At 37.7% G+C, this 15,447-nt stretch overlaps 2 protein-coding genes across 4 annotated transcripts; both read left to right on the forward strand.

Moving 5' to 3' along the window:
- Window positions 1-3,287: 3,287 nt before the first annotated feature.
- LOC139147152 (lectin BRA-3-like) lies at window positions 3,288-9,397 on the forward strand. Of its 3 annotated transcripts, none has more exons than XM_070718059.1 (6): window positions 3,288-3,427; window positions 4,368-4,451; window positions 6,323-6,338; window positions 7,007-7,334; window positions 8,616-8,695; window positions 8,811-9,397. In XM_070718059.1, the coding sequence occupies exons 2-6, from the start codon at window positions 4,407-4,409 to the stop codon at window positions 8,837-8,839; spliced, it is 498 nt and encodes a 165-aa protein (XP_070574160.1). In that variant the 5' UTR covers window positions 3,288-3,427; window positions 4,368-4,406; the 3' UTR covers window positions 8,840-9,397. The 3 variants fall into 3 exon arrangements, with proteins under 3 accessions (XP_070574160.1, XP_070574162.1, XP_070574161.1); XM_070718061.1 differs by having other exon boundaries at window positions 3,302-3,427; window positions 4,373-4,451; XM_070718060.1 differs by lacking the exon at window positions 3,288-3,427 and adding an exon at window positions 3,818-3,968.
- Window positions 9,398-10,792: 1,395 nt separating this feature from the next.
- On the forward strand, window positions 10,793-14,395 carry LOC139147153 (C-type Lectin CRL-like). The gene is made up of 6 exons (XM_070718062.1): window positions 10,793-10,867; window positions 11,022-11,075; window positions 11,515-11,539; window positions 12,057-12,384; window positions 13,082-13,161; window positions 14,045-14,395. The coding sequence occupies exons 2-6, from the start codon at window positions 11,025-11,027 to the stop codon at window positions 14,065-14,067; spliced, it is 507 nt and encodes a 168-aa protein (XP_070574163.1). The 5' UTR covers window positions 10,793-10,867; window positions 11,022-11,024; the 3' UTR covers window positions 14,068-14,395.
- Window positions 14,396-15,447: the final 1,052 nt, after the last annotated feature.

Raw genomic sequence — 15,447 nt, forward strand, 5'->3', positions numbered from 1 at the left:
AAAATGATAACGGTTGGGTATTTGGTTGTTTTCATGCATTGCTCGAGGCTAACAATTCTGCGATAGAGTTTAATTTGCCATTATTCTTCCATTTCGAGGCACCAAAGACAATACCAATATTGTCATGCCAGCAACACATGAAATAGAAAGACAAGTATTATCTTGAATTGCACGTCTTGTTCTTTAAAAGACCATGCATCATGTAAAAAACTTCATGATGTATTACAGACTAACGGAAGGGGCGAGCTTGTTTAAAGTCACAATTGCAATAACATGCCCATGGAGGGAGGCGTTGCCAGGCAACATTAACCCTTCAGGGAAAACGTTCTTTATTTTGCTAAATGTTCATACTATCATAGGTTACCATATTGCATGTAGTATATTACTGTATGATATGCAGCCTGGCAGTCGAAAGGATATGCATCGTGTTGTTTCAGAATGCATCGTCAAAAGTCGAAAGCACGGAAATTAACTCAATACGGCGTTGTTACTTAAACTTTCTTCCACCCTTTACAAGTTGCCACTGGCCAATATTTGCGATCTAATTGGTCTTTCTGTCCTTAGTGAACTGTTACATGGCTCTCTCTCTCTCTCTCTCTCTCTCTCTCTCTCTCTCTCTCTCTCTCTCTCTCTCGCTCTCTCTCTCTCTCTCATTTGGTTTATACTTTCTCTCTTAGTATACTTTCTCTCTTAGTATGCCTCCGTCGCCATTGAAATTGTACGTCCGTCTTTCCTGGTTTTGCATTCCGTGTTGATGTGGAGTTGGCTGCATCCATGTCTCTGTCCGGCTATATCCCTTCATCTCTGCCGCAGAGTTCCTCATTGCCACCTTCCACTATTGACCAACTCTCTATCCTTTCACTACTGAAAGTAATGGCCAGAGACATCTTACTGACATGGCCTGGAAAGACACTCTGGTCAGTTTGTTTAGTTTTTTCTATTTTCAATGTTTTGTAGCTTTGCTAGTTGAGAGAAATGCTTCATTATAAAGTGATTGATATTACTCTACATGAATAGAATTCAACAAGGTTTTGGAGCAAATGAAGCGCATTTTCGCAGGGAAATTCTTTTTACTTCCGTCTTTGAAACCAACGAATAAGAACATATGGCTATCAAACGAACGTAAAACGCCTTCCAACTCAGCATACCTGGAGGAACTTGCATGTTTCACCATGACAACGCAATAGTCAGAGGAGCGCGCAGAGCGCGGCCGTATTTCTTTTAACGCTGTCTCAGATCATGGACATGGCGGGCAATGCACACATATATACAAACTCTGGCACACGATGAAGTGTGTTGCATGCTTGATTGTAAGCTACATGGCGAAGATTCACTTTTCTTGATGCAAAAGTCTAATGGTCTAGTGTTGTCAGTTGGAACGAGCAGACAGATTCCTTTTCCCTCGCATGGTTGATGTAGGAGATGATCGTTTGTCACTGTCTACACTTTACAATGGAATGACATCCATGCCATATGGTCTCTTGTTAGATTCACAAGCAAATATAATGTCAAATTCTTAAGAGTAATATAAGGATATTTATGTCATACACAACCGCCAAATTTTATTGCAACACTGCGATGACATTTACGGGAAATGAAAGAAAAAACTGTACTTTTTAGCGTACTGACGTAGTGTGTTTTTACTTGTTTTGGTTGTTCGTATTCTCCTTAATGGGTAGTACCGAAGAGATATCACATTTAGTTTAAAGCAGACTGTCATACTAATTTGAAAGTCGCCAGAATCATTAACTAAATTCATTCATTATCGTTTCTTCATTCACTTTCTTTATCATGGTCTTTTACTATTTCTCTCTCTCTCTCTCTCTCTCTCTCTCTCTCTCTCTCTCTCTCTCTCTCTCATTTTGCTGATACGCTTCAACGACCATTCAACATTTTCTTCATAATTTTTTAAAGACATCAATGAAATATAAATTTCAGTATTTCCATTCACCGCCCTGTGTTCCTACTTGGGTAGTTTTTCTCGACAGATTTCACGGAAATAACGCAAAACAATGAAGAGACGAGACAGTGGGTTGGGTTGGTCCATTTCGCTAAACCCAGTGTGTCTTCATCGAACCGAGTTAGAGACACTATTTTTGCGTCATAGTAATTTTGAATTACCAATAACCGATTCAGAAATAAATATTTTACACGCAATATAATAATAATTTTAATACTTATGAAATGAATAATTTATATTTTCTGTTTTCCACTGAATATTTAAATACCCAATAACAGGAGTGAAATAAAGCTTAATGTATATCTATAATTTTACCAGCTGCACTCCTTTTTTCTAACCTCCGATCAGCATAATTTCACAAGTTGAATAGTCAAACAATCAAAAGCCGAAAATTGACCAATGAGAGAGCAAAGAGGTATGGAGAACTGGTTTTAGAAGATGAGTACACTTCCATACTTGCTGTCATTCATTACAAAGAAACCAATGACCAGTCAACCAAGCAGCAGCTAAAGGATGTGTCTTATGGGAAATACTTGATCATCATTGATACATTAAACCAAATCTGCATTAATCACAATCATGATGTCACGGTGACGTCACTTCTTCTCACTGACACACACCAGGCATGCATATCTTATTTACAAATACAAAGGTTGGCCAATGCACCGCGTCGGCTAACCTTGCTCGAGACACTTCACATTTCAGATTTGTTATTACATGTTAGCTATGGTGTAGACAACATGGCCTATTTCGAGGAACTTGTACTGGAGACATAACGGACGGGACTGCGCCTGTATACAAAGAGGATATGACAAATTGACACTGCTAATAAGTTGACTATAATTAACCTGATCAAAGCATCTATAGCGCCCTGACTTCTATTTCGTATTAGCCCTGGATCTTAAATCTGAAATAACCTTTCAGTTTTAAATTTCGACCGCTAAATATCCATATATGAATGGGATTCAATTGAAAGTAGGAAACAAGTTACTAGGGTTTGACGGGTAAACGAATGTGTCATTTTTACGGCAGGATAAATCATTTGCTCGTACTTTTATTACCAATTGCGACACACATTACATCACAAAATGTTAAAAGTATAAGTATCTAAATGACGAAATACTAGTATTAAGAAGTATGTTTATTACCTTAATTTCTTTAATTTTATTGGTTCTTCTCATTGTTTTCGACCAATACTCAGATTCAATTTATTGATTAGCCAACTTGCGCAGTGGATTGTTTAGATGTAGAGCTCGCAGTTTACACGCGCGACCCCCTGGCAACAGAATAGTCTACGCCAGGATACGTGAACGTTATAAATCATATCCTTTGGGAAACGATTATTCATTCTAAAGGTGACGCCTTTGTTAACATCGATGTCATCAGCGTGGGAAGCTTAATCAAATTAATACAAAGAGGACAGGTTTTTTGGTATTAGTTTAGTAACAGGTCATCATTGGACCTAAGGTGAGCTCGTTTCATTCCTTCTTCTATCGCCACTTCTCTGTGTCGCCTTCATCTCTCTGTTCCTTTTCCGCTATCTACACCTCAGTTAATAGCTCCTCTGGACCTTTGCAATTCAATCAACGAATTAATACAGACGATCGGTCAAACCACCATACGTACAAACCCATTAACACAGCTTCAACTGCGAGAGGAGTTGTCGGTGGGCAATACGCTTACTCTTTCACAAAACTTTTTCCCCGATAATTGCAAAAAGGTGTTTTCAATATGGCATGGCCACTGTAAACTGGTGTAAAGCTGTTCAGAATTAAGCTACCGTGCAAATTATGTTCGCTGTTACAAAGGCACCATACTGGAAGACGGCTTCTTTTATTGCTGGGTTATAACCATAAGCAATTAAATTTCATAGCCATGGTTTGCGTAATACTACATCTGTTTCCCTGATATTTCGTTTCCAAAGCATTGTGTTAAAGAACTGTTATATTTATATCGCGGAAGGATTTATCGAACGAATTTAACTGCCCTAAAAATTTCCTAACTCAAGGTAAGGATTTTGAAATGGTACTTCTGCTCTGTTATATAACATCTGTCTGTCTGCCTCACCCTCCTTCCCTGTCCGTCTATCGACCCCCCCCTCTCTCCCTCTCTCTCTCTCTCTCTCTCTCTCTCTCTCTCTCTCTCTCTCTCCCTCTCTCTCTCTCTCTCTCCTCTCTCCTCTCTCTCTCTCTCTCTCTCTCTCTCTCTCTCTCTCTCCCTCCCTCCCCCCACTGCCGTGAGCTAAGTTTCTGTTTATTATATAATTACAAGTACACAGACAATATGGGTCCATAAAGTTGCTCAACTTTTAAATTGATGGATTAATGATCACTAGCCGAGCAGTGAAGTATTTCCAGAATTGTATTCTATACAGACGTCAACGGCTAATTGTCACATTTTATTGCAGCGCAGTTAAACTTCTCATAACCGTACAACTGGAACGGAAATGAAGTACTTGTTAATTTTAGTGGCACTGTCCGGCGCCACTTCGGTAAGCATCGCTTACTAGTTTTCATTATAAAACTTATTGCAATATAAGAGCAGAAGTTCTATACTTATTCTCTGTTTTGAGAACAGACGATAACTAGCGATTTATGAAGGGTCGGTGAGAGGATATTTAAAAAATAGTGAAAACCAGATCTCGCGTACATAGGATGATCACAATTCTCAAAGAATGATGCTATCATGTGTATTGCGAATATTAATATGACAGTTGCTGGATTCTATCCACCAGTAAAACCTGAGAGTACTTTTGCAGTTCCAGGTGGAATTGTTATTTCTTTTGTTCAAATGTAAAATATTGCTGACTCTGATCAGATTGCACTACTGAATTTGTCAGTGCTGATCGAAGCGTTTGGCTAAATTTCCTTTACACTTTGTATGTAATTACTTTCTGTAGCTGGTATAGAAAGGCTTGAAATCTTACAATTAAAGCAGTCTTAATAAACTCAAACACTAATTTTCAGTCCATAATTCAAATTCGGGGAAGCCAGTCAATTTAGCAAATACTTGCCCGAATCGTATTCTCATATTGAAGTTGATTTAGTTTTCGGTAATTTCATACTATAAACCAGTCTTATTAAACATACCATTCAACCGATTTCAATGATGCCCTTGGCTCTCAATCTGTGCGGTTTTCCACTTTTCGGCTTCCAACAATGCATTTTTCCAGTACGTAGTCTTCTAATTGCACAGGAATATTATTTTCTTTGAAATACAACACTCGGCAAAGCTTTCCGACCTCGCAGATACCGAATAAATCTTACTCCTTCAGCCCTGGCTGGCAACGTTCATCCCCGAAAGTTCAGGATTCCAAAATTATTTTCCAGTGAATACGACCACGGGCGTGTCCGCTGTCCACTATCTGCAGTGTTTTTTTCTCCCCTGCGCTGATTACATTTGACATCAGTGCAATCCTTGTAAAATGCCAGCGAGAAGTTGTTCTGTATGAACGACAGCTTCGTTTGCTTCAACTACAATGATATTCCACCCTAAGGTTAGGATGCGCCTCGATAGTGCAAGACTTAAACTTTTGCTCAAACTTTCATCAACGTATATTTCAACCATTGTCTTACAAAATCAAGAATAAAAATTTTGGTACTAAAGGAATAAATGACCCATAGTATACCGATATTTAAAATTCAAAATGGATGTTGCCCCTATGTTATTTCTATGGAGAAAAATCAAATTTTGGATTTTCGAAAAACTACATCAGTGAAAAGTTTTCTTACACCAAGAGCTTTAAAATGAGCACCCACAAGTGGTAGATCAGAAAAGAATTGTAAAAGTTTGAGAGTCCGAATGTCTGTCCCCGAGATGCGATCTACCTTTAAATTGTAATCAGCTATATCTCAAAATGACTGATACTGAAACAATCTGTAAAGTTACTGATTTGTGTCAGCATAAAGAGAGACATTGTAAATTCAACATTTTGCCCCAGGGGATACTGCAATGATGGTCAGCAGTAGGGTGTTCGAGGAGATTGCATTTCATTTTCAATTAGCGTGTAAACCGGTAGCAGCGGCATTACCACTTTGCCTTTCTCGCCATGGTCTCTCAGCAAGCAAGCTACAGGTTAAATAATTACCGTGTGTTAAAAATGATCGCCACTGTCCTCATTCAATTATTACTACTTCGCTATGTCATTGCATTTCAGACGAATGCTGACGAATGCTGTCATAACTACCCAAATACAATTTGAATCGAATTCATGCGATTTCTTTGCAGCCTCAACAAAATATAGCCAGTTTCTCAATCCTCATTTTTATAACATGTCTGTATATCAGAATGGTTATTGCTCATTGAACATATGTATTGGACATAGTATAAACTGAACTTTACCCGTATACATTCGCTTTGCAGGTTTACGGAAATTGGGGTAAGAGTGCGATTTTGTTGTTTCTTATACATAAATGCATGCGGAGATCTCACTGTCTATAGGCCCTCCTTGCCTGTCAAATCGTATTCGATCAGCTGTTCTGTTGAAAAAAACCATCAACTTATCAGTCTCACGACGATGTCCTGTTTGTGTTCTATCGGGACAAACAACACGTTGTGTAGTCAAGAGAGGGCGATATCTAAGCCGGCGTTGGCTCTGTATGTATGACTACCCCTCCTTGCCTATATCTGTCAGGGTATCGTTACTCATCTAATGCAATGGTCATGCTGTCTGCCTGTTTTATCGTCTGCTTGTCTGACTACTTTGTATCCATATATGTATACATTTCTCTCCTTGCCGCCTTTTTTTGTATGTCTACATTAATCCAGGCTCTCCTCTTGACTGTCTGCATGTCTGCCAGCCTCTCTAATACTATCTTCTGTTTGGACGTCATGATGACCGGAAAAGAATCTGGCGAGAGTGACCGATAAGACTCGACAGCATTATATGGAGTAGGGACAAAATATATACAAAATGTTCATTTGTAGAAGTTCCTGTGACATTAAAAACTGAAGTTTATTTTTAATGAGAGAATAAATATTCCTCTGACGATGCTGGATGGGAATACTGTCTCGTATTATGTATAATCGTTTCGATTTTTCTGACAGAAAAATGTATCGATGGAGATTTGTTCGTGATTGATTCACTGAGTCGAAGTTGGGAAGCTTCAAAAACACTTTGTTCTCAAAATGGCGGCCATCTCGCCGTGCTAGCAACTGAAGACTTGACAACCCAATTCAAGCAATTTCTGAACGATGAGAATTTAGATGCACACATCAGTAAGGGTATGTGGATTGGATTCAACGATATCCAACAGGAGGGAACTTTTACTTGGATCGACGGAACAGCTTGGGATTACACTGATTGGTTCCGTACACAGCCTGACAACAACAATAAGAGAGATTCTTGCCATGGTCAGGACTGTGGACAAATCTGGTAAGGGCCAGCTATTGATCAGATCAAGAAGACATTTTTAGAAAGAAGTGGTCATACATTGACTAAAGGGACCATTATAAATAGAGGCATCCTCATGGAAGACTGTCTGCACTCTTTGAAATTTTATTTGAGGATCACGACACGGCGGATTTAAGAGAAACTGTGCGAAAGTCGTACTTTTTTCTAATTTTACAGAGATATATAGCAGCCTGCAGTGTAACAAACTTCGATGAAACATGCACGGCAGATAATTGTTGCTATTGGTCGAGATGGAAATAACTCTCAAAATGATTTCCTAGTTCATTTATTTACGATAAATATTCCTTCGTAACGTAAGCAACTTACAACTTTAGGGAGGCCATTTCAGGTAAAGTACTGAACTCACGATCAAGAATGGTGAGTTTGAGAGCCGGGTATAACAAGAATGGCGAACTCATTATCAAATGATGGTCAGTGAATTAGAGAGTCAAGTGCAGTGTCGTGCCCTTGACCAAGGCACTTTACTTGGGACTTTACTCCTGATAGCTCAGGTATAGTGGGTGATGGGTACATCCTGTAAGTTGACTTCTCGCCCGTTGGATGATTGATTTGTAAAAAAATCATTTCGAGAAATCATGTAGTTGGCGTTAAAATTTCACAGGGTGTGGATTCTGTCAAAGTTTCAGCAGTTCGTAAGCTGGAGTAACACCCGCAAATCGAATAAATTGAATTCTATTTGCGATGAGACATACAGATCGAAGCTTTTAAATCGTACATGCTCGTATTAGCTTGGTTTAAATGAGACAGTATTGAAATCTATAATCACTTACGATGATCAAATGTAGTGAACGATGGCATTAGTCTTGAATAACGACACCAAAGAAAAATATACAAATGTTTAGAAAGTTTTGAACATAGCAACGCTCCAGATAGTAAAAATTACTGACAGATTAAATTTTAGCACCGACAATTAAACCAAGAGTTTTTCCTGAAATACTCGGGTTAGCGGAGATCTACTCAATGTGAACAATTTTGCAAGCTTTGACGCGTTGCTTAGGTTACATGAAAAGGACGGGTATTATCCACATTATTCGTTGACACTCATTGTTTTTTAAACATAATTATAACGGCTTTATGGCCCATCGGGAGGGAAAAATATTTTACCTTTTCGCTCAAATATAGTACCGAGATCTTTCGGTTTCTCAGATTTGTTTGGAGATCCATTACCGTCTTTCATTTGTCGCTGCACATATCGTAAATCAAAGAGATCAGACCATTGAATGTTTCAACTTCTTGTTTCAGGAAATGGCCCCGATCAAATCCTACCTGGCAATGGGACGATGATTATTGCTTTAAGTCAAAACCACATGTCTGTCAATATGGTAAGTGTATTCTGTGGAAAATTAATAGGCGTAGTGAACTAAGCTTTCCCACTCCACCACAATGCCGTTGAGTGGTTAATAGTCTAACCATAACTTTTTGTTCTTTTCAATTTAGAGTCTCACCAGACGTGTAACACACCATAAAGCCAATGGTTTGTCTGGCAGTGGGATGAAAAAACCGTGAGCAGAAATGTCGCAAGCTTCCATGTTCATCTTCTGTGCCTTATTTAAGTTGCAAATATTTAGTGATATTTGATGATGTCTAAAGTACTAAGAACTTCAGAAATTTACTTTTTCTTGTAAAAACTTTTTCGCCTGCACTTTTCATCGTTTTCTTTTTTTCTTCCCAGGAGTCATACTTTAAGTCATGAAAATTTGCATACTATAGGATGGCTTAAATCTTTACTGTGACAGTGTATCGTCAATTTATGTTAAAATATACTTTATAACTTGTAACTAGGGTTTTCAATTTTCATCTGCGGTCTGTAATACTTAACACAGTCAAGTGTGAAACTCTTTAAGTTTTGCACGAACTATAAAAGTGGGTATTTTTCTTGAATACTTTTTACAATGTTGCTGTAAACTGATTCTATTACCAGTGAAAATTTGCTACTAGAATACATTATTTTCTTATATCTCTGGCCTGACTCGAACTTTATAGACTGGGACTAGAAAATAAAATAGACTAGATGGGAGAAGTTATCATCTTTGTGTGCTTTTTTTGTATATATGCCGTTGGCCGAAACGATATGCAATTTTCTCATCTCAAGTCTTCAAAATCGTATTCTTACATGGACAATCATTATGTCAACACTTAGATAATCATTTTGTCAACATATCTCTTGATGAGATAGTCATGATCGATTAAAGCCTTAAGTGAAATTGGTGCCAATGAAGCTAATTGGTTATCAAATCATTGTTTTCACATTTTTTACAATAAGTAAGCAGCTCATGGAGTCAATAGAGAGTTGAAATGGGGATGGCGGCTATTTTGAATTTCAAATCTTGGTAAATATTGGGTGATTTGTTTCTCCAGTACAAAATTTAACACGGTCTTGGGAATGGTTCAATATTTCTTTACGGAAAGTTGGAACAAATGTTTAGGACTGGTAACATTGAGGGGCCTATAACCTTGTTACACGTGCATCACAAACGAAACTATTTGTGCTGACCTTAAACCAATCACAATCTTCCTTTGAAGCGCAAAAATCTGACGACGAAATCACGATTCAAACTCTCCCCCCCTAACATATATAATACGCAAAAACATTTCTATGAGGAAAATATCATAGTTTTTCAATTTTCTTGCTGTCTGCCTATATAAACTCAAGCGTTTCAAAAGTTATTGTCATGCAATATAATTTGTAATCTAACATTTGCTGGTTACGATGCGTGTTCTTATACATCTACGAGAAATCAACCTTGGGATAAAATGGCTTGCTGGTATACCTTTCAACATGTCTAGTTTGACGACGTTACCTCGATGAAGCCTTTTGATTTCGTGAAAACAGCTTAATTACTGTTATGCAAACGGTTAAGTTCAAAAAAGATACAGTTCAGCCGTAATGAAAATGTGAAACTGTCAAAAGTTTGGTTCGTTGAACTGTGTCCGAGACTCACCAGGTTCGTGTCGTGAAATGTTTTGAAATTGAAATAAATGAAAATGTGATTTCTGCAAACAGAGTTTGCATCTGTAATTTTAGTATGGAGTATTCAATACGGTAATAAAATTTGATTGAAATGAATAAGCTTACATTCACTTGATTTGAATAGGAAAATGACCACATGGCCGTGGTCTACATTTTAATTGGTTGCCGCCTATAACGACACTGTACGTGCGTGAAATTGATTAAGTCCATTCTGTAAAACTTTTGCACTGCACCGCCAGCTTGAAAAGAACCTCTGTATGTGATGAATAATTGGCCTCTGGTAAAACAAAAAACGTATTGATGGAATATTGTCACTTCAATTGAAAAATGGGAATTTGAAATGCTCGATTTGAAGAAAATGAGATGACGTCACGTATGACATAGATTATAAGGAAAGGTGGGTTTTTTGAGGAGGCGCTGGTGGTATCTCTACATATAAAACTGATCTACATCATCTCGTCATGATCAGCTGAAAAGGCAAGGTTGATGCGAATAAGTCAAGCTTTTTGTCTCTGTCCACGAGGTAAGCTATCCTTCCTCTCTGTTCATGTCTTTTGCCGTGACCTACAATTTCTATTTATAATTTTCTTCTCACGTTTGACTGGATTAGCTTCGTACCTTGTGTTCTGAAGATAGGCGTGTATAATAAGAACCCGCCGGCTTTGTTTTTCCAACAGATAATGTCTTTCATAATCAAGTTAAATTTGCTGCTTTTAATACAGGTTTGTTCAGTAAGTACACACATTCCTCTTTATCTATTCACTGATGAATTAAATCTCATTCTCTGAGTGTATTATATCCACACAATCCCGCTGACTCTAAATTCAAATCCAAATCTTCCTTATTTTATTTTGATGTTTTGCGAATGCCTGACCCATCTATCTCTAGATTGTCCCTGAACTTATTTTTATGCACGCTGAAAAGAAAACGGAAATCTCAACCCTTACGTTAGGAACGACATAATATTTTTCCAAATCCTAATGGAGTCAGTTTTTTTATTACGAAGATGCGAGATGATTGATATAAGATAAAACACTTTCACTGATACTGTATCATTGTCTTTGGTTTGTTTAGCGCAGCACAATATTTTGCAACTCTGTATACAGTCGTCCCATTTGAAGTGTTTGTAAACAAAATAAATTTTTATGTGTCCTTTTTGATTTCCTCAAGGTAATATTCGCCCAGTACCAAGCAAGTAAGTACACAGTTCTCATGCTTTCCAGACTGCAATGTTAAATGGTATAATCGATTGATGCTGATACAGGAACTTTGTATTTGCTACATTGGAAAATGAAAAGTCCGTCATCATTTCTTGATTAGCAAGTGAACGTCTTCAAGCATATCAGTTACAATGGCTGTATTTTCGAAATTTGTTTTGATAATCAATGCTTTATAAACTTTTATGTTCCAAATGAGCGGGGAGATTAACAGCAGTCTGAAATCCATGTTCCAATGTGCATTATCCTTCGTGATGTTCGTCTTGATTTGTAATGATTTCATGTTGAAAAAATGACTGTTTTACCAACACAACCCTAAATTTACTGATTACGTCATGAAAGATGATATTGAACCATTTTTTGGTGTGTTAGTTTAAACGATAGATTGTTGCTCTCTATGTTCTCACTCATTATCTTTTAATAGTTTGATGTAGCGCAGCCAGCGACAGAGAAGAGAGAATATGTCTCGATCTTTCGTTTTCCCTTCTCCAATAGGTACCTGCATTGGGGGCGATAAATTCGCCCTCATGAACGACAAAGTCACCTGGAATGACGCTTCGGATATTTGCTTACAATCGTCGGGCCAGCTTGCTGTGTTAAATACAGAAGAAATATCAAACGAACTTGTTGCCTTTATCAATGATAACAGCCTGAGTGAACTTAACTCTAGAGGTTTCTGGATTGGTCTTCATGATAGGCATTTAGAAGACAGTTTTGAGTGGGTGGATGGTAGTGCAGTCACCTTCACCAACTGGTATGGTAATATGCCAGACAATGCCCGTAAAAAAGACCAATGTCATGGCCAGGACTGTGTACAGCTATGGTAAGAACGATTGAAATTCAACTACACATGTTAGGTCTTTATTTTTTGTCTTCCTGCCGCCAGAGAAATACCTTTGATGCCGTAAAATGTTACTGTCCAAACCGAGAGACATGCTATGTCAATTTTCAAAATAGCATCGAAGTATTCAGACCAAAAATATGTTTCTGATGATATGACTTCTAGATATAGGATAGGTTAAATGGAAAAACGGGCATGTAGGGATTGATTTGGAGGCTTAGAAAATTGCAAAGGTCTGATTCACAACCTATTTCAACATACTCCCTTGTATGTAGACAAATATTTAGGTTGACGGGTTTGAAATAAGGTAGGTCGGACTACTAGAAATGCAATTTTCCTTGCCGAAGTTCCCGGTCAATAAAGATATGAGGCATTTGACGTCGTCACATCAGATCATGCTCATCGATGCCACTATGTACAAAGGTCAAATTCTGGAGAGGGCAAACGATAATTAATCACCTTGCAATTTTACAACTCTGTCGTCAAAGAAACAATTGCGAAAATACATACCTTTACACTGTTCACTTACTGAATCAACGCACATTCCTGTTGCGATATAGGTATGCTTACACTCAGTTTCTAACAGTGTTAGTGTTGTGTTTCTGAATATTTGAATGTATGAGTTATGTCTAGCGATGGCTTTAACCTACAATCACATCTCAATGTCTTTAATGTTTAGGAAGAAACCACCGACCACGCCTCTGTGGCAGTGGGATGACGATTATTGTTTCAAGAGGAAGTTATTTTTCTGCCAATACAGTAAGTGAACACATTCTGTCTTCAGTTATAAAAAGTAGCATTTCTTTGCTTTAAGATGGTAACTTTATGTCATACGAGAGCTATTCAGAGTGTAGGCAAAGCACAAATGCATACCTTTCCCCAAATTATTTTTTTTAAATTTCTACCCATGATAATATTTTAGTGAAAGCAGCATTTTTCAACAATTTTCGCGCTGCTGGTTTTCCCATTTTGACTGACTCTCCAGAGATCTAATGGTCGACAACCCCATAACACGCCGCCTTTTGACTGTAAAAAAGACAGATAGATTTTAAATTGAGGTGATGTACTTTCCAATGACATAGGACTCAATCACACAGGCAAGGTCGGGAACGCTGTTCTGTCAAGTAGTTTCAGCCAGGTTCTTGTCTACATGGTATTGTTTTGATGGACTACATGTCCACAATTTTTTTCATACGCCGGAAAAGCTGTTTAGCTGGGTCACAGAACATGTTCAGGTTTGTAGTAACTGCACATCCAAGGGCTGGGTTTACTGCACAGAGAAATGCGTTAACATTGTTGGTTTGCAAAATATAGCCGCGGTTACAGTAAATTTGATAGTTTCATCGCCAATGTTTGTTCCATGCATGAACTTGATCTAGTCAGCAAAGTATGATGACATGCATGATACTTGGGATGTTGTCACAGTCTATGAATGAAACATCTACTATTTGTGCATAAAACTTTAATGTCAGCACAAAAATCCAATGTTCAACAAAACAGACGCCGAAACGTTAAAAAAACTATTTGTTATTTCATCGTTTTGAGGAGTAGACAAGAAACTTTTGCCGAAATGGAAATAAATTCACAACGACCTGGGATTCAGGATACATTATAATTGTTATTGCTTTATGTTTCTCAACAGAAAATACACCAGAATGCGTCTAAATATTGGAGACCGATCGATCACGGATTTAAACCTGATATGAACGCATCGCGATCGTTTAATATATTGAATCAAGAGTTGTATTATTTCGATACTATGATCGACTTCTACTTTTTCGATGTCGTGAAGATGTCGTGAACATGGCACTTCGTGAATGTTACCGTTTGTCTTACTGAGGAATACTGGAACCGAACGTGTGAATTTCTATAGAATAAAACTTATAATCTAAGACTTGTAATTTCAGCTTTGCATTGTCTCAATAAGAAAGCTGCCTTTTGTCTTGAATGTATACCGTCTTCTTAAAATGAATAAAACACAATACCATACGTCATCGTTTCATGTGGTGTCCAGTCATAGTAAATAAAAGTTCATAGATGTTCTGAGGGTTTACCCTTCACTTGTATATAGGAACATGAAATAAGTGTCAGACACTTGAGAATTTGCAAGAAGTGAATAGTGGCAACACTAATCAATATAACAGTATGTGTGTACAATCCCAGGACATATAGTTAAGGACTTCATGTCAGGTGAAATTACTCACACTTTAATATTCTGTTTCTTCATCAGTAGTGAACTCCACACGGAATAACACTGACTGTAATCGTAACCGTCTTGGTTTCATTGATAAGATGCTGTGACTTAGCTTTGATTCCTCGTGTGGATCAATTTTGCTGTTTTTAAACCAGAAGGGCAATTGGGTGTTTAAAAAGATCCTTTATATTCATCGACATTTGTGATGAATCAATCATACCAAATACAGATCATTCAATGTTTGATGACTTTTAATTATTTTGTTTTTAATGTCAAAAACATTTTCTTATTCTACTCCCCAAAGCACATTGAAATACACAGTATTTAGCTTGTCAAGTCAGCCCGTACATGTATAAACTGCATTGTTATTGTTGACAAGTGAATTTTTCCTGTGGCCTTGACTAGAATTTGAATCTAAGCATGTCTAAACACCCACTCCTTAGCTTGTCAATACAATGTCTATACGTGTAAAATTCGCCGTTATTGCTTTGGAGTAGGACAAGCAACTGTAGTTGACATACAAAACAAAATGTCAATAAAACAGAAAAAATTACAACTTCTTGTCCTTTAAAAGTTTGCAGGCAAACAGTGGACAGGTCTTTGCCCTGCGGTAACATTGATACAACATGAAAGGTTTGGCGGTGCATTTTTCCTTTTAGTCACTGAACGTTAAGAAAATTTATGCCATAGCATGCCGGGTGTCAGCAGTTGATGTAACAGCAGCGCAATGAGATTGGATAAACCGACGCCGAAAAAATTGCTACAATTTGGCAATTCCTCGATTGTGTTTGCCGCGTGGTGGCGTCAAATCATATGCATAGAATATTGAAACCAATAATATTGTCGGTAAC

This window comes from Ptychodera flava, chromosome 13, assembly GCF_041260155.1.
Source record: "Ptychodera flava strain L36383 chromosome 13, AS_Pfla_20210202, whole genome shotgun sequence".
NCBI classification, from domain to species: Eukaryota; Metazoa; Hemichordata; class Enteropneusta; family Ptychoderidae; genus Ptychodera; species Ptychodera flava.

Coding starts and splice junctions, on each gene's coding strand:
- LOC139147152 (XM_070718059.1), top strand. CDS start 4,407: ATGAAGTACTTGTTAATTTTAGTGGCACTGTCCGGCGCCACTTCG. Junction 7,335..8,615: donor CAGGACTGTGGACAAATCTG/GTAAGGGCCAGC, acceptor TTCTTGTTTCAG/GAAATGGCCCCGATCAAATC. Junction 8,696..8,810: donor ACCACATGTCTGTCAATATG/GTAAGTGTATTC, acceptor TTTTCAATTTAG/AGTCTCACCAGACGTGTAAC.
- LOC139147153 (XM_070718062.1), top strand. CDS start 11,025: ATGTCTTTCATAATCAAGTTAAATTTGCTGCTTTTAATACAGGTTTGT. Junction 11,540..12,056: donor ATTCGCCCAGTACCAAGCAA/GTAAGTACACAG, acceptor CTTCTCCAATAG/GTACCTGCATTGGGGGCGAT. Junction 12,385..13,081: donor CAGGACTGTGTACAGCTATG/GTAAGAACGATT, acceptor TTTAATGTTTAG/GAAGAAACCACCGACCACGC.